Source organism: Rhinoderma darwinii, chromosome 6, assembly GCF_050947455.1.
Source record: "Rhinoderma darwinii isolate aRhiDar2 chromosome 6, aRhiDar2.hap1, whole genome shotgun sequence".
In the NCBI taxonomy this organism is placed as follows: Eukaryota; Metazoa; Chordata; class Amphibia; order Anura; family Rhinodermatidae; genus Rhinoderma; species Rhinoderma darwinii.
The window spans coordinates 31,298,407-31,317,210 of record NC_134692.1 but is presented as its reverse complement, the minus strand read 5'-3'; the positions used below and the strand labels follow the sequence as shown (position 1 = coordinate 31,317,210).

The following is an 18,804-nucleotide window of genomic DNA, read 5'->3' as shown; positions in this document are numbered from 1 at the left end:
AGCGTAGGTGCGGTCACGTGATTCTGTGACCGCTCGCATAAAAAGTGGATGGGCGGGATAAAAAAAATAATAATAAAGGGGACAGGAGAACTAGGGGAAGGTGAACTGACAAATACACGGAGGGGAATGATTACTAAAGAACAGCCCTGTGTTGTTACGTAAGTGAGGTATCGACACAGGTCCGTGTGCATACGAACGCTCGCGCACGAGTCTGTGTCGAAGGACAAAAAAACGGGAAAAAAAACTTCCGGACAGGCAGAGGTAGTGTGAATAGGAAGAAATGCGTTCAAATTTACTACAGAATGCAGATTAGGAATTTGATTACATTTTTACAGAGAGTATTAGTCCAAAAATTGTGTGTCCCTGGATTTGTCCACCATGAATCCCTCAGTAAGCATTACAAAAAGGGTGAAATCCACAACACAATTGGCACGCTGCGGATTTGAAAATCCACAGCGTGCCCTATACACGGCACCGATTTACTCCACAACACATGGATTGGGTTTTGAGAACCCCGTCCAATTGCATTGTGCTGTAAATTGTTGTGGATTTTCAGTGCAATTTTTTTTTCCCCATTGATAAAAATCTTCATTTCACCCTAGTTGCTGGAAATACAAAATTGAGAGATCTCAGAAGGAGCCATGTATGTTGCCTCGCATATACCAAGGAAAATGAAATGAATGCCATTTACCTTGTACTCTTGGTCTGGTAGCATATTGAGTAAGAAGGTAACCATTTTCTGGGGAAATTCATACTTCACTGTCCAAAATAGTAGTTCTTCTAAAAAACATTTATGCTTCAAAACATCCATGATAGACTGATCTGTAGAAACGTGGGTAGAATTTAAAATAAATTTACTAAGAAGAAAGATGACCAAACTGTAAATGTATCATCACACCAAAGACGTCCCCCAACTAGAGCTTGTGGAGGCAGACAGCTCACCAGAGAGGAGCCGAGATGCTGTATATACAGTTTAGGATATCAAATGATGAAATTCATCTATAGCGCTAATAAAATAAAAATGATCCAATAGGGTGAAATTAAAGATTATTTCCCATTATTTAAATAACACCAACAAATTCCGCATATCTGTACAGAGAATGTCACCATTTACATCAGTCCCTGTTCCCAATGGGGCTCCCTATCGAATTGTCCTATCTCAGACAAACAAACACTAGGGTCAATTTCATAATTCGGGCCTATTCACATCACATTTGCCTTCCGTCTCGTCTTTCTGTTCAGGAACAGATGAAAAGAAAGACAAACAGAAAGTATCGTCTCAGTTTGCATCACCATTGATTTCAATGGTATTTTTTTTATTTTTTTTTCAGTTAGTTTCAGTTTGCGTCCGTTCCAGGTTTTTTTTTTATGGCAACAATAGCGTAGTATTTATTTAAAAAACAGAAAACTAGCGAAGCGGATGCAAACAGAAACCAACTGAAAGAAAAAAAAAAATTAAAAATACCATTGAAATCAATGGTATTGCAAATGGAAATGATACTTTCCGTTTGTCTTTCTGTTCATCTGTTCCTCTGACGGAACAGATGAACAGAAAGACCAAAACGGATGGCAAACGTGATGTGAATAGGCCCTTATCCGGCAGCCCGTCTGATTAATAGGGGGAAAACTGCCCTACTAACAAAAAACAGATTAATTGTGATTGTGTAGACGACGCTTTTAACTATATTATTGTACCTCACGACGGGTCGTTCGAAAGTGCATCTAATTAACACAAACTCAGGGGTGAAATTAGATTTTATTTTCAATCTGAATCTAGAAAGACTGACTTCCTGCAGGCTGCAGTTTGGGGTGTTCCACGCGGCGTAACACAAGACACTTGACATTTCAGATGTTTGTTTTCAGTGACAGCAGGGTCATGTGAAGGAATACATACCTTTGGTGCTACTGCTGAGTTTTACTCTTTTTCGTTTCCCTACAGATGACCTGTCATCCTGGTCCTCCTGGAAGAGTAAAAAAAAAATAAAGACAAGTACTCCCACCCTCCCCTGGTTAACGATTATTCGGTTAAATCTATTTTAGAAAAAAAATGACAGCGGTCTGATTGATTACTATAGGTAAGATCTCACTATTATTTTACTCACTATATTATTCCCACGGAGACCAGGAAATCGAAATAGTTTTAAAAAAAAAATAAAAAATCTAAACGTCACCAACCTCATCAGAAGAATCAGACTGTGCGGATGATGCATTCGCTCCTGCAGATCCTAATAAAAAAAAAAAAATACATATATATGATAAATACGGATGTTCTCTACAGGCTGGATTTACTTTTCCATTCAGATTTTCAGTGATTTAATAATAAGCAATGAGATACGTATTTTTGGACTTTTGATGAGGGGACAAGACTTTCCTCATCACAATGCATTGTGCCATTCCTCTGTTATTCCTCCAGGAAAAGTTGGCCTAAATTGACGAATGGGTGTTAACATTTCCCGTGTCAATGGAGCGTGTCCCTACACAGACTGACACTATCCAATCAGCGCTGACAGCGTCAAACTGTATATACATACCCTATTGCCAAGGGAAACAATAACGCCCAGATGTAACCTTATTCCTACATTAATACCTTAAGTTAAATAGTGAATACCAGTATTTGCTAAAGCAGAAAGGTCAGGAGAACTGAAAGGTACTTTTTAAAAGGATTGTATCACTTAGAAAACCACTTTCATATGCCTTATTAGGGAACATGGATGTGACATGGTGGTGGTTTCCCTGTTCAAAACCCATCCTTCACGAGTCAGAGTGGAGAGCCGCTAAGAAAGACTCCAGTAGACCCAGACAGTCCACATATTACATGGTAGACCGTTTTATTTGAAATCACCAGAATAAAATTGGATTTTAGTACTCGCCATAAAACCACTTTATCAATGAACTCAGGGCGAGCGGGGACAGCACATATATAGGTCCTTGACACGAGGAGGCAGACACTAGGTAGGAAAAGTCTTGGCTTCAGCCAGACCGGCAATATCCTTTTCACAGAGACTAACTTAATCTGTTTGTACAGAAGCAGTAGGAGAAGATAAAAATCAGAAAACGTCCACGATCACAGGGAAAAAACCTCAACAACCAAACAAGAACAAAGAGGTCCCCGGCCTACAAAAAAAAGGGAGGGCATGATCTGTACCCATAGTGAATTCAATGGGATTTTACAGCAAGTTCAAATATCTAATTTTCTCATTCATTTCATTGGGGGAAACCATACCATGGGAGATCTCATCGTAGACCAAGAGGGTGGAAATAGAAAAAGAAAACGGTCAGGCGGCCTGCCAAATGTAATTCTGCCTGCAGCACTTTGCGACCCAGACTGGCATCAGAGGAGACCAAGGAATGTAGAATTTTGTGAAGGTAGGCACTGACTGAGGCTTTGTGCCATACTCTCCAAGAGGTACCAACAGCCCTTGTGGAATGAGAAGTGACCCGAAGGGGGGGGTGGGGGACTTTACCCATGGACAGATAGGTTTCTGAAATCACAAACTAGATCTGAACAATGCTGGCCTTGGACAACGCCAACCCCTTCAGGAAGAACAAAGAGTTGGTGCGCGGAAACAACTCCATCAAAGTTAGATGCAAACTGCTCTGACCACATTGAGACAGTGCAGAGTTAGCTTCCTTGGATGAGACGGGGAGGGGGAAAAAAAAGGACCATCTCCTCATTGATGTGGAAGACAGAGACCACTTTTGGGAAAAAAGATTGAACAGGACGGACCACCAGTTTATCCTGAAGGATAAATCAGAATAGGAGACGAAGCAGTCAATTCCAAAACCCGTCTGATAGATGTAATGGCCATAAGGAATCAACTTTCCAGGAAAGAAGACCTAGCGAAATTTCCTGTAAGGTTTAGAAAGGAGAGGACTGTAGAAGAGCCCACAGAACCAAGTTAAGATCCCAGGGATCCGTAGGATGTCCAAAGGCAGCAACAACATGAGCCACCCCTTACGGATAGGTCTATACTGGAGAGCGAAAAGAGAGCGTTCGCTGAAAAAGGATAGACACAGCAGAGAGCTGACCCTTAAGAGAAGCTAAGCAAAGTCCCTGATTGAGACAAGATTGCAAGGGGGACAGAATCAAAAGGTGAAAAACACGTCATGGGATGGAAACGGCACAGTATACACCAGCGGGAAAAAGCCTTACACATATGGTGGTACACCTTGACTGATTGAGATTTCCTGGCATCTAATCGTACTAGGCCCGACAAGGACAGTCCAGGATCGCGGAAACACCATTCACCTTGATTCTCTTGAGGACTCTGGGTAGTAGCACCAGAAGGGGAGGGAAGAGAGAACCCATTCCAAGGAGTGACCACAGCGTAAGATTGCAATGGTCCTGGGAATCCACACCCTGGCCTCTAAGGATGGACCTTATGTTTAGGAGGAGGCCTGAAGAGACCCACATATGGAGTGCCCTACTTCTAGCAAATCTGAAGAAAGTTGTCCACGTGAAGAGACCATTCCCCCGATCCAACCTTGCCCAACTGAGGAAGTCTGCGGCCCAATTGTTCACTCACGTACGGGGCCTGCAGGCAGAGCTGGCACGCGACTCCTCGCCCAGTGAAGAATCTGAAAAGGACTATCCTGGTGCTGCCTTGATGGTTTAGATGGGTGACTGAGTGGAGTTGTCTGTCTGGACTTTGACTGGGCGACCCTAAAGAAGTTGAGTCCAATGGGAGAGGGCCAGGAAGATTGCTCTCAATTCCAGAAGGTTGATTTGTAGAGTTGTCTCCTCGGGCGACCATTTGCCCTGAATTGCGTGGAGGCAAAAATCTGCTCCCTACCCGTCGAATTGACAAGCCACTAAACGAGAAGAATGGCTGGCAAGGTCTACCACCAAACTAACTCCTGACAAACCCAAGATTGCAGGAGAATCAACCAGGTCCAGTGTTTCCTGTGACTTGTCCCAGAGAACAAGAATAATTCTCTGAAGGGGCTGTGTGTGGAATTGCACATAGGGAGCCAACTTGCCCAGCACCCAAACACAGAAGAGGATGGAAATAGGAAGCGTTACAGCAAATGAGAGCCATCCCAGCTCAGACAGACTTAATCTTGTTAACCAGGAGGTGAACTTTGCCTGTCCTGGTGTTAAAAATCATTCCCAGAAATTCCATGCCCTAAGCTATTAGGGTATGTTCACACGGCAGCCTCCGTTACGGCTGAAATTACGGAGCTGTTTTCAGGAGAAAACAGTTCCGGAATTTCAGACGTAATGGCAAGTGCAGGCGCTTTTCGCTGCGTCCATTACGGACGTAATTGGAGCGGTTTTTCCATGGTGTCAATGGAAAACGGCTCCAATTACGTCTCAAGAAGTGACAGGCACCTCTTTGACGCGGGCATCTTTTTTACGCGCCGTCTTTTGATAGCGGCGCGTAAAGAAAATGACCGTCAGCACAGAACATCGTAAAACCCATTCAAACGAATGGGCAGATGTTTGCCGACGCTTTGGAGCCGTATTTTCGGACGTAGTTCGAGGCTAAAACGCCCGAATTACATCCGTAAATAGGGTGTATGAACATACCCTTACAAGGAAAGACCTCTCTCTGTTGATGATCGCCCTGGCCATGTTGGAGAGATTCGAGTGGAGACTGGAAAGGTTGTCCTCTCTGGAGGGGGCTTTCACCAAGAGGGCATCCAGGTAAGGGATGACAGTGACTGCCCTGTGGTGGAAGGGTGCCATGAGAGTCGCCAGGACCTTGGTGAAGACCCTTAAAGCCGTGGAAAGCCAGAAGGGAAGGGCAACAAACTGGTAATGCGGAGTACTGACCGTGAAACGAAGGAAACACTAGTGGGCCCTTATGATAGGGATGTGGAGGTAGACATCGCGAAAGTCGATGAAGGAAAGGTACTTTACCTGCTCCTGCGACGCTCCCACACACCATGGTAAGACTATGAAAAGATACAAGTAAAATCCTTGAGACCGTTCTAACTAAGGAACTGGGACGACCACTTTCTGAAGCTGAAACAAATAAATGAACAGCCTCGAAGACAGCAGAATCACGATCTGGGACCCAAAGTGGAGTCAACAGAAAGAATCTACCAGGTGAAGGGTTGAGAATTCTTTTTTTAGCCTGTCGACACTATTTCTCAAACCCAGGCGTTGTTCAAATGATCAAGCTATATCTCCTGAGGAGAAAAGTCATCCCCTCACTCCGATAGCACACGAGTGGGGAAGACACCTTCAGGTCAAATATATCTTTAAAGACGAGGGCTTTTGGTGTCTGGGATACGATTGCCAAGCGGACTTAGGCTTAAACAATGGGCGCCTGGAGTCCATGGGACGACTAGACCTCTTATCTGACCTCTGGGAGGAGAATCACATAAGAAAAGTTAGGAAAGATCCCAAAAATTGAGAACAGAGAGAAGGCCTTGCTAACCCACAAAGAAGCAAATGCTGATTGCAGAGCCAAACCTGCTGCCAGGAAGGTAAACTTGGCCTGGGAATCCATCTTTTTGTCCAGATAATCTCAAAGTGATTCTGCATCTAAAAGTGGAATAATGGTGTTTTCCTACAACTGCAAAATAGTTGAATCCACTAAAGAAGAAAAACCCATTTAGAGACTAAATTCTCATTGAAAGAAGACATTGTATTCATAGGTTTTGAAATAGCCAAGCGCCTTTAAGTGTCCGTCCATTACTTATATAGGATTTCCTCAAACTAGACGGTGTAAGGGCACTTCTTCCTGAGAAGTGTTGGAGCCATCCTTAACATGTAAGAAGTCCCTGACAGCAGGCATCAACGTTTGCATGACATCTGTCAACTGAGTCTTTTTCTAAATTTGAGTCAGAAGATCTTCCAGAAGAAAAAAAACTGACTCTGTAGGCAAGCAGCCTCTTTGGTTCTGGTCCTAACCAGGGACCCTTGGGAAGAACATGAGGAGGAGCGGGACTTGTTCCTTGTGCTACTGTTTAATGTGACCTATCGCAAGAAGCCAACCAAGGGAAGAGACGTTACTCTGAGCAGCTATCTGGGACGGGAAGCAAGAATAAAAGCAACCATAGTGTGGGAGAGTCCGGAAAGGTCTGCTAGGGCCTGGAGAAAAAGACCTTGCCCAGTCAGGAAGTGCCACATGCTTAGGGGTCGGGGCGCATCCTGGGAAGTTCTGGACTGCAGGCACTGTGGGAAAAACGAAAGAGGCTGGAAGCAGGTGAACATCTTATTACATCCGCAACTGTTGCTATGCCAACCTGAGTGATTACTCCCGATGAAGACGTCACAAGAAGGGGACAGACTAATGGCGTCTAAGGGAAGATCTGTTGTTGGTGAAACTCCTAGCAGTGAAAAGGGATGACCCCCTGAAAAAATGAAAAAAAAAATAAAAAAAATTACTCAACGATTAGTGCTGTGTACAGAGGATGTAGAAGAGGCAGAGGAATTCTGGTGAGCAGAACAGAGTAGGTGAATATGGTGCCGGAGATAGCAGTCTGGAGCAGGCAGAGCTCCTGACTTAATTGTGCCGGAGCAGAGCGTTCACTTCCCGTGCCATTGTTTGAACAGAAGAACCTGCCCCCTAGAAGCTTATTTGAAGAGACAGCCCCTCTCCCAGTTCACACGCTGCAGAGAACCTCCCCCACCACCACCAGAGACCTCCTCTCAGGCAGCCAGTACGGCAGACCAATTCATCCAACAGGCCGGGAAAGATCACTTGATCAAGGTGGGTGGGACATATGGCCGTAGAACATGTGGCCTAGGTCCGCTGAGAAGCCCAGGATTAAATTTCACGGCTGGAGGTGGTCCTGTTGTCGCGGTTAGCACTCGTTCTGGCTCTTCAGGGAAAGCCTGGAAAGTATGTAGCAACATTTACCATTAAGGAATTCCCCACACTCAAAGTAATCTTCCTACATGCCCCTAGACATGGATCGTTGCATGGTAAGAAAGGGAGGGGGGCGGAGAGTGCAGGAGAGATACTATGGGAAAAATTGCATCTAGGGCCAGGGAGATCTAAAAAAAAAAAAATTATAGAAAACTGAAATAAAAATCGCAGCAGTCCTGAGAATCCGGTCCTGTCTGCATCTTACAGACATTAGGCTAAGACGGATTAAGCCAGTGTCTGTGGGAGAGGTCTGGCCGGCCTGCCTTGTGTCGCCTCCTAGTGCAAGGGCCTATACCCATGGTGCTTTATCCCCCGATAAATCTACTATTTCCCCTGCAGCAGCTAGTTCAAGCTTCTGCTTTAACCCTCCTCTTCTGACTAAGGCCTTATTTACACGAGCGTGTAAAACGTCCGTCCGTGTGAAACATCGGCCGTCCCACGGACCTTTGTAATTCAATGTGGCCGTTCACATAGCCGTTGTTTCAACGGACCGTGTGACGGGTCCATTGGAAAATAGGACATATCCTATTTTTCCACGCATCCCTCCATAGACTCATCTATGGGGGATGCGAAACATCGCGTCCCGCAGCGCTGAGCACGGATGCACCTCGGACATGAAAAACTGCAGTTTTTCACGTCTGAGGTTTGCAACGCTTGTGTAAATAAGGCCTAGAGTATAAATGTACTCCAGACAGCAAATGTGGTTAGTCTGTAGTCAGAGGAGGCAAGAACATGTAAATACACGTAGGATTTTCACAAACAGGAAGGAAAGTTCCATCATAAGCGGTTAGATAATTACATTATATTAGCAAATTGTATTATTTACTTCCCATTTCAAAATATACAAGCAGGCGCATCTTCTGCACAGCAGTAAATCTGGCGTGTACATCATTAACCATCTGTGCGTCGTTATTAAATTAGTGCCAGCAAATCCTCCTACTCTCCAGCAGAAGCCGATAAATCTTTACAAATTCTCCCCTCTGACTCCTTATTTTCAATATCTGCCATGAGTACTCCTTACACCAAACCTATACATGGCATAACTGGGTTTCTGAAGACGTGGCGGTCAACAGCAATCAGTTGATCGCAGGGCCAGATTCAATTACAAAATGCGTGGTCTTCCTGAGAAAACCCCTTTTTAAAAGGTTGTCCAGGTTTAGAAATGCAGGTCTGCTTTCTTCCAAATAAAGCGCCACACCTGTCCACATCTTGTGTGTGTTATTGCAGCTACAATACCAGATACAACCCACGTGTATATATTACTCTGGACAACCCATTTACCTTCTAGTAAACACATTTTCTCTTTTTATAAAAGGTTGCCCAATTCTTGCCATACGGCCTCTTAAATGCACAGCTAAACTGGATTTTGTAAAAAGTACAGCATCTTCCATCAACATTACCTGGTATGGCAGCAATGTCGAGACTTTAAGGTCTGGGTGACAGACATAGGAATATAGGTACTAGTTTTGCTGTATAATAAGCCGACCTAGTTTCTCACTACTTTCCTCAACCATAAATTAAATTGGAGGATTCTCTGGATAAAAATGCCAAGACTAAGGACTATTTAGAAGTATGGGCAGCTTCTATATGGCAGGCTACAGAAAGACAAAACATTTACGAATATTGAGTCTGCATTTGAAGGACACCGAAGATGGAAAAACATTTAACAAACCTTGCACTGGTAATGCACTTGTGCTCAGGGCCTGCTCTTGGGTCCCGCTCGGTTGTTTCTCTTCGGGAATGGCAAGGCCAGAACCCTTCAGGGCAACAAGGTACTTTTCTTGACTCTTCGGACTTGTATTCTCCGCAGGACCTGTAGTACACATATAAAAATGTATTGTATAATAATATATTGTATGTGGAGAAAACCAAGGTTAATTACCATTTTTCTGTAGCACCAACACATTCTGCATAGCTATACAGTTACATCCACCTCTGCCCCAAGAGGTTAACAATCAAATTCACCCAGAAGATCTACACTTTAGGATCAAATTCATGTCTATGCCAATGTTGCCGATGCAAGTTAAAATGGCAAAACGAGTGTATGTATGTATATATATATATATATATATATATATATATATATATTAAAGGGACAACAGCAGTCAATGGTCTTGCTATAATGGAAATTATTCCTTCCAGATGCTTATCGTATAAAAATATCAGTCATAAAAGAGTTTTGGAATAGCGACCGCCACATTTAAGGAGATACAACATCGGCACCCCGCTATCGGGTGCCGATAGTTGCTATGGCAATTGGAGTCCTAACAAAGGCCTCTGGATCTGCCATCTACAGAAGGCAATTAGGTCCTGCTAGAGGCAGGACCTAATACGCTGACTGTCAGTGTTTAACTGAAAGGTAGAATACCCTGTAATATATAAGTATTGCAGGGTATTATAACAATGATCCAACAGTTGGATCTTCAAGTCCCTAGTGGGGAAAAAAAACTATATACATATGGTATCGCCGTAATCGCATCGACGTGCAGAATAAAGTAAATATATGTCTTTTATAGCACACGGTGAACGCCGTAAAAAGTGGGGAGGCATTTTCGGATGTTTTTTGGCGTGGTTTCCGCGTCCAAAAAAAAAATCAGTGTGGACAGGGCCTTACTGTAATGAATCTCTTTTCAGACCAGAGCGGGAATCCATAGGAAATGTTGCTTTAATCAGAAATAGGCTGAGACACAGTCTGCTGTAAACAGGACACTCTTGTTTGAACATAAGGACCTCCGTTTCAGCGTTTCTGGATTGGTTGCAGCAATCTCTTGGAGTAACCTCGGTGGCCGCCGGTGGGGGTCGCAAACTGGGAGAAATATATCAGTAAGGGTTTCCAAAGGAATGTCAACCATGTAGACTTTATTTTGTGAATAAATTAATAAATTTTCCTTATGTAAACCGGTTATCGTGTATCAGGGAATTGCTTTTCCCTCACATACAGTCTGAGAGTGTAGGTTCACCGAACCTTAAAGGGGTTGTCCGAGATACCATCATATTTTCAAAAACCCCTTTAATGCTTGTAATTTATAAAATGTAAATACATTTGTAATACACTTACATTTTCCAAAGTGGCCCCCGTATCCAGATCCTGCCATGGGGAACTTGACGGGTGACGTCACTCTCTGCACTGGCTCTGCCGCCTTGTTGATCTTGAATTATTTGCCGGGTATATCGGCTTGTTCTGCGTCACAGCCCGTAACGCGCATGCGCTGTCACTGCTGTTCTCGCGGTCCCTGCTGTTCTCGAGATAACAGCAGGGGCCGCGCATGCGCGTTACAGCAGAACAAGCCGATATACACCACGTCACAAGTGACCGGCGTATATCGGGGCCACTTTGGAAAATGTAAGTATATTACAAATGTATTTACATTTATAAATTACATGCATTAAACGTGTTTTTGAAAATATGATGGTATCTCAGACAACCCCTTTAAAGGATAAAGCTACATCAATCCCCTGTAGCAATATGGAAAACACAGTCATATGGTACACAAGGAAAGAATACGCGTTTCTACCAGCCTCCTACACACAGCACTTTTGAAAGATTTTGGCTCTTTGCTGTTGTAATGCAAATCAATCTGTCTTCACCACACATGTACTCGCAGAGACATGAGTCACAAGGATGTAAAAGATCACTGAAAAGAATATTCAAGAGCTAATTACTTAAGAGTATGTTCACATGGCTTATTTTCAAGCGTATTTTGGAGAGTAAAATGCTCGTAATACGCTACAAAATACACTTGAAATACGCCTGCACAGTTTCCCATTAATTTCAATGGGAAACACACTTTGTAGTTCATATGAGGCGTATTTTTATGCTGATGAACTACGAAAAAACAAAAACTGCCTCGTAAAAAAGTAGTGAAATGATTTTCCATTGACACTAATAAAAAAACAAAAAAAGCTTCCGAAATAACTTGAAAAAATAAAAAAAAAAACACTTTGAAAATCCACTCCAAAAATGCCTGGGTTCAGCGGCTCTTCTCTTGAAAACGGCCCCGTATTTTTCTGCCTCAAACATATGGTCGTGTGAACAGATCCTAAGACCGAACTCTGGTCCTGCCAACCGAAGCTTTGCTTCAAATACTACTAGAACCATGAGAACAAGAAAGTTCAAAACTGTGTGTTTAAAGAGACTCTGTCACCAGATTATAAGTGCCCTATCTCCTACATAATCTGATCGGCGCTGTAATGTAGATAACAGTGGTTTTTATTTTGAAAAACTATCATTTTCTAGCAAGTTATGAGCTAGTTTAGATTTATGCTAATGAGTTTCTCAATGGACAACTGGGCGTGTTTTTACTTTTTACCAACTGGGCGTTGTACAGAGGAGTGTATGACGCTGACCAATCAGTGACCAATCAGCGTCATACACTTCTCATTGTTCCAGCCCATTGTTACAGTGTGATTGTGCAGAGAAAGAAGCTGCGCAGGAACAATGAGAAGTGTATGACGCTGATTGGTCACTGATTGGTCAGCGTCATACACTCCTCTGTACAACACACAGTTGGTAAAAAGTAAAAAAACGCCCAGTTGTCCATTGAGAAACTCATTAGGATAAATCTAAACTAGCTCAGAACTTGCTCAAAAACTATCGTTTTTCAAAATAAAAACCACTGTAGTTATCTACATTACAGCGCCGATCAGATTATGTAGGAGATAGGACACTTATAATCTGGTGACAGAGCCTCTTGAAAGGAGAATTTTTACCTGAGATTAGTTTTTGCGGTAATTCAGTTTAGTAGTACATGTATCTGATGTTAAAAAGCTTCAGATTTTTGACTTCCACCACTCCTGATCAGCTGTTTGAAGGGGATGCGGCGCTCAAGCTCTGTCCTATTCACTTGTATGGGACAACACTGCAATACAATGAAGTAGACCTGATCCACTTTTGCAATATACACCAGTGATGCTGAGGGTTGTAGTATCACAACAGCAGGTGGAGCTACACACTGCAGAACACGGATCTGGATAATCACAAGTCCTCACAAGTTACACGCTGGGATATAAACCTCGGGGAGCCGAGTGCTAGATCAGATAAACACGATACTGTAGTAATTCAGACACCCACAGGAATAATGGAGACGAGCGTCTTACTCAAGAGTATTTTCAAAACTACCATTAACACATTGTAATCATTAGCAGCTTGTGGATGGAATATACGTTCTCACTTAGTTTCTATACAAGGCATAACTAGGATTAGAATACCGGAACTGGTTTTAATTTTTAGAAAGTCTTTCCTTCTCAAACCATTCACTACCCTTCATATTTTTGTGCTGTTTCTGTCCAAAAGTAAATGGAGGAAAGACAGCAGGAGCAGCAATAGTTGGCAGTAGTAATGTCACCGAGTGCTAGTACTGCCACGTGTGAGGGAGGTATTACAATCCGTTCAAAGACCAAAAGAACAGGAACATACTTTGAGTAGCAATTAAAGAAAGGTCAACCCAACAAAACACAATCCAGCTGTTCAACATTAAGACTTCCAAAAAGTCACTACAGCAGCGAATAGTTTGTAAATGCATTATATGAAAAGGGTTGTCTCAAGATTAAAAGTCATGTTCTAACCACAGGAAAGGTGAGAACATGCTGATAGGTGAGGAATCGACCGCTGGGACCCCCACTGATCACAAGAATGGGGGCCCCGTTCAACCGAATGAACTGAGCAGGTGGTTGCACATGCCCCCCGCCGTTCTATTCACGGTGTATGAGACTATTGGAGATAGCCGCGTACAGAACTTGGCTATCTCCAGCAGTGGCAGAGACGGCCTCCGGAGAAAACGGACCCCCCCCCCCCCCGTTATGATCCCAGTGGTCAGACTCCCACCGATCAGCAGGTTATCTCCAGTGGTTAGGAGATAACTTTAAATCTGGAGAAAACCCCATTATAAAACTTCTCTCAAATCAAAAACATGTGTCAAGAAAAAAAAAAAAGGGCAGATTAAAGGTCCGTATTACTAGAATTTAATAACCCGGCAATATTTACTGGAATTCTACTACGTACTGACCCCTTAATGACTAGCTACATTTTTTCGCTTTTGTCACTCCGCATTTTAGCAGCCATCACTATTTCTTTTTTTACTGACATGGCTGTATGAGGCTTTGTTTTATGCAGGAGAAATTGTTTTGGGGGTTTTTCGGTGCAATTTGTGGGTACATATAAAATTACTGTGTCATTTATAGAATTTGTTCTTTGGCTTTTTTTATTTACTGTTCATGTATTATACTAAATAACCTGGTAAATTAATTCCTCAAGTTATTAAGGTTGTGTAGAGATCCAATATGTGTAGATTTTTATTTTTTTACGTAGGGCCATCTCAAACCCTCCTAAAATGTCACTTTTACGCAGCAACTTTTTTCTACGTAAAACATAATGGAAAGATTTGTACCTCTTCCGTGTTTTGTATTCCGTTCCTGTTTTTGGCTTACAAATACTGATGCAAAATACATCCATGTCAAAGTGGCCTAATAGGGAATAATGAATGGTTTAATCCTAATGGCACAAACCGTTTAAAAGGATGTAAGGGATGGCGTCACATCACATAAGCGCAGCGGCCAATCACCGACACCTGATGCAATATCACCATGGGCGGATCAAATATCACCATGGGCGGATCAAATATCACCATGGGCGGATCAAATATCACCATGGGCGGATCAAATATCACCATGGGCGGATCAACACAAAGGCAGGTGGGTCAACGCAACTAAAACCTTATTACTGGCACCTAACGTTTTAGGTTGTTTTCCAATGAAGTGGTCTGGAGCGGTCTCCCCGCCTCCTAAAGGTTTCATCGTTTTCATGGGATGCTCCACTGTCCCCAGAACTGGAAACCGCTTTTTGCTTTCGTGCAAACAGGGTAAATAAGAAATGGTGGTTTAAAGCACACAGTCCCGTTATCGAACAAGCTTTATTGAACACCTCATAGATTACAGGTCATCAAAATGACAAAAAAAAAAAAAACTTACCACAGCAAAGGTCTTTGTAATATTGCTGATTGGTGAGAACTTGGGTAAGGACTGATCGCATTGCTCCCCCCATCTTGGTTAAATCCTCCAGGAAGGAGATCTGTGGATCCAAAGCCTGAAGAGTTTTTTGGATATCTTTTTCAGATGAGGAATCTATGAAAAAAAAAAAAAAAACATTAAATTGATACCATCGTATAAAAAAGACAAACACAGCAAATTAAAGTGCGGTAACAAATGTTACACGGTAGCGAGTAGGATTTTATGAAATCCTATTTCACAGAGCGTGGTTGAACCAGTCAGCGTTCAGAACATAAGATTATTTCTAGAACAGATTCTTTAAGAAAACCGGTGACCGCAGTCGTATTAACAAATCGCTTTTGTGTTACGCTAATAGTGCAGCTCTCGACATAATTATCAATTCTCCAAAACAAAGTTATAGGAAACCATTTACAAATAGGCGAGATCCCACAATAACCGGAAGAAAGTTTATCCCGGAGAAACCACCAGCAGAATACAGACACCATTCCAGCAGCCTGTACCGTGTGAACGCACCGCAGATACAGGCGCTCATGATCTCCGGCAGCGCAGCGCGACAATTAGTGTCAGCACGGAATAAGTATTGATGTGTGTTTAGTGTTTTTTTCTCCCCGCAATTGTGGTGGCAGTTCTGAATACAAGACGACCGGTTTCTATTTAAAACCACCATGGCCATGAGAAAAATCAGACGTAAATCACCATTAAATCTGCAAGTGAATATATCTTATACCCCAAAATATAAAAGCTCTATTTTCTTGCCACCAAACAGTAAAGAATATAAAAGAAAAAATCCACTTTACATTTAATATTGAAGTATTCTCAGGACTCTTATTAAATCGCCAACATGTACCGTAAACGTAACCTAGCAACAGACTTTCTATAATCAAGGAATTTGTACGACGGAATAAAAGAAAACAGATTTCAATGGTTTGAAAAGAGCATAAAATGTAAGTATAATGTGACAGCAAACGATTAGAAATATAGCAAGACATTTGATAAGGCTTTCACCGGACTCGTTTTTCCATTTCAGATAGCTGCCGGCAATGACAAATATATTTCTCTATACAACATTCAAATAGACCATTTATTTAAAAAACTAATTCATACACTGTCGTTTAGAACAGACTAGACAATAGATCTTCCTTAGTAGAATGGTCTTCCCAGTGATAACAACATCCAGGGTTAACAAGGGCGGAATTACAAAATCAAGTTAATAATTCCTTCCAAATGGAAAAGTCTCTGGCTAGAACATCTCATAATAGTAATAGATTTCTAAGCACAGGTCCCTATGAAGTGTCTTCTCTCCCAGAAGAAACCTTGGCACATAGTATTGCCCTAGTCTTCTGTTCCGGGTGACTCACGTTGCTATCTAACGTTGCCTCGGGATGCAATTCCCCCTACTAGGTTTCTTTTTTTATTGCAGAGCACCCATGTTATTCCCAAGTGAAGGCTTATTTTTTGTCATGAATATTAAACATACTGCCAATTATAAGTTTAATGATGTAAATACTTTTTTGTATGCTTTTTCTAAGTGTCTTTTTTGTAAGGCTGTTAATGCAACTGGTTGCTGATCTACTTTGTAAATGAGACACTTGATGTCAATCAAGCCACTGTGCTCTCTGTTAGTGCGCGCGCCCGACACGGGTAGACATTCCTGGAGAGGAAATCATTGCACAAGCGCGGCCACCGGTGAAGGAAATCGGCGGTGGTCGGATCCCTAGGCAAAGAGCAATATACAAAGCGGGGCTGTCCTGAAGATGGAGCATCCGTATCTTAAACTATAGCTTTTAAAAAAATAAAGGTATTTACAAAACTGCATAACTTTTAGCTGATGAGCTTTTTAGATTTATCAAGATGGGAATACCCATTTAAAGGGATTTTCCTATATTATTTATCACCTATTCACAGGATAGGTGATAAATATCTGATCATGGTGGTCCGACCTCTAGGACACCCCACCGATCACGAGAACGAGCTTACCTTGAATTTCCTGGGAACCCCAAAGAAATAGAGCGGTATTTCTACAGGGCTGCCGAGCGCCATCTTTGGCAGCCCCATAGAAACGAATGGAGCGGTGGCTGAGCCCGTGCACTACCGCTCCACTCCTATGGGGCTCCCAAGAACAGCAAAGTAAGCTCGTTTTCGTGTTCTCCCAGCGGTCTGACCCCCACCGATCAGATAATTATCACCTATCCTGTGGATAAGTGATAAATAATGATTATGGGAATACCCCTTTAAATACACTCTCATGATATTCTGTGTGTATAACTAACTTTGTATGTTCTTTACTAGTAAGGCTTAGTTCACACCTGCATCGGTGTGTTTTGTTGTTCTGCTCCGTCAGAGGAGTAGGACAGCGGAATAACGGAAGCAACAGTTCCGTTGCACAACTGACACAACCGGCGGCCATTGACTAATGGCTTCCATCAGTTTTCCTTTGGAGTGTCCGTGATTTTACCAGAAACAATAGCACAGAATGCTGCACGACGGTCTCCGGTAATCTCAGCCAGATCTGCAACAGAGGCCCTAATGGAGCCTCCAATAAAATAAAGAAATAAAAAAAATAAAAAAAAGAAGACAACAAATAATTGCTACTTAAAACAGGCAACATGGATTTTTATAGCAGGGGTTCCCCTATTCATCCGAAGTGGAAAGCAACTTTTAAAAAAAAAAAAAAGTTCTGAAGGACCCATCTCATTCGTGCATTACACTCCTATTGACAAACGGGTGCCATGTTTTGCAGCATTTCACATGGCCACCTTAGGAACCCCCTGAGATCAGGTTATTTCCATCAACAAACTTTGCTTCTGCATCTCTAACAGAGAATAATAGTCAGTCAGTTTTGAAAGATTCAGAAAAGGAGAATATTTTTGCATTTTTAAACACCAAAAAATACCCACAAAGGGTGAAAGGCAGTGAGTGTGCACTTGCACGAACATTAAACCCACCACCCCTCCTTCAGTGCTTGGTCTATATCTAGTTATACCGCTACAAAAAAAACAAAAAAAACAGTAAAAACTCATCTTTAAAGAGCACAACGCTGGAAGAGCAGCTTGGTGATAAAGAGGACGAACATGAACAAAGTATGGCGCAAACTCACGGACAACTCTTCAACGAGCCCCACAAAAATCTGGTCGACAGCTGTACTCTTTAAAAGGAACTCATTTACCATGTAGATTGCGAATTTCCAGAAGCGGAGTGTATGAATGAGCATTGGATAGGGGCGGACGACAAAAACACGAGGACAAGAGCAACCGAGGCACAGAACCTTGCAATCTGCAAGCACTCCAACATGCAACATGTCAGCAGAAATACCCAGAAGCAGCTGGTCCAACACAGTCCCATCCATATAACCCTCTACCCTCCATCTCAAGCTTTATTATGGTGTGGAAAGGAAGGGACATCTCAGGATATCACATTTATATATGGTAAGGATTAAAAAAAACAATCCTCCAGAATTGGAGATTACGATGCTTTACTGCAGGAGCCACAGGTGGGAGCAGGAAAGGATTGCATATCCTGCACTTTTTCCCCCCTCATATTAGCATTAGTCACTTTTTTGGCCCCTTCGTAGTTACCTGGGAGAAACAAACGCTTCAGTGCAGCAAAGATAATATTCCTTATTAGTCCCAAACATTTCATTTTCTACAATAGAATCCCTTTAACGCAAAAGTATTGTCATCCAAATGAGTCAGAGAATTAAACTTTCTGGATTATGAGACTGACGCTGAAGAATACATAGGTTTACAGGAAGATAAGTAGCTCCATGAAAATTATTGTACAGCACAAATTTTAATTAATTCCAAGGGTGAATTCATTGAGATCTGTACTAACAAACGCAATGAACTTGGTGGTTGTACGTGTCATAATTCTCCCAGTAGTGTTTACTGCTTAGTGTGAGCGGGCATTCATACGTTCCCTCATAAGAAGGAGCGCACGCACACGACTACTGTTTTCTTCAGTGTCTTATTCATTTTTG

General features: G+C 42.4%; 1 protein-coding gene across 2 annotated transcripts in view; it reads right to left on the bottom strand.

Annotated features, from left to right (window-relative positions):
- UBR3 (ubiquitin protein ligase E3 component n-recognin 3) overlaps positions 1 to 18,804 on the bottom strand; it is a 136,750-nt gene that overhangs the window by 105,901 nt on the left and 12,045 nt on the right. For both annotated transcript variants that reach the window (XM_075829428.1, XM_075829429.1), the window contains exons 3-7: positions 14,790 to 14,942; positions 9,496 to 9,636; positions 2,176 to 2,225; positions 1,895 to 1,961; positions 692 to 822 (exon numbers count right to left, since the gene is read on the bottom strand). In XM_075829428.1, coding sequence (XP_075685543.1) covers positions 692 to 822; positions 1,895 to 1,961; positions 2,176 to 2,225; positions 9,496 to 9,636; positions 14,790 to 14,942 — 542 coding nt within the window. The remainder of the gene's footprint in view (positions 1 to 691; positions 823 to 1,894; positions 1,962 to 2,175; positions 2,226 to 9,495; positions 9,637 to 14,789; positions 14,943 to 18,804) is intronic.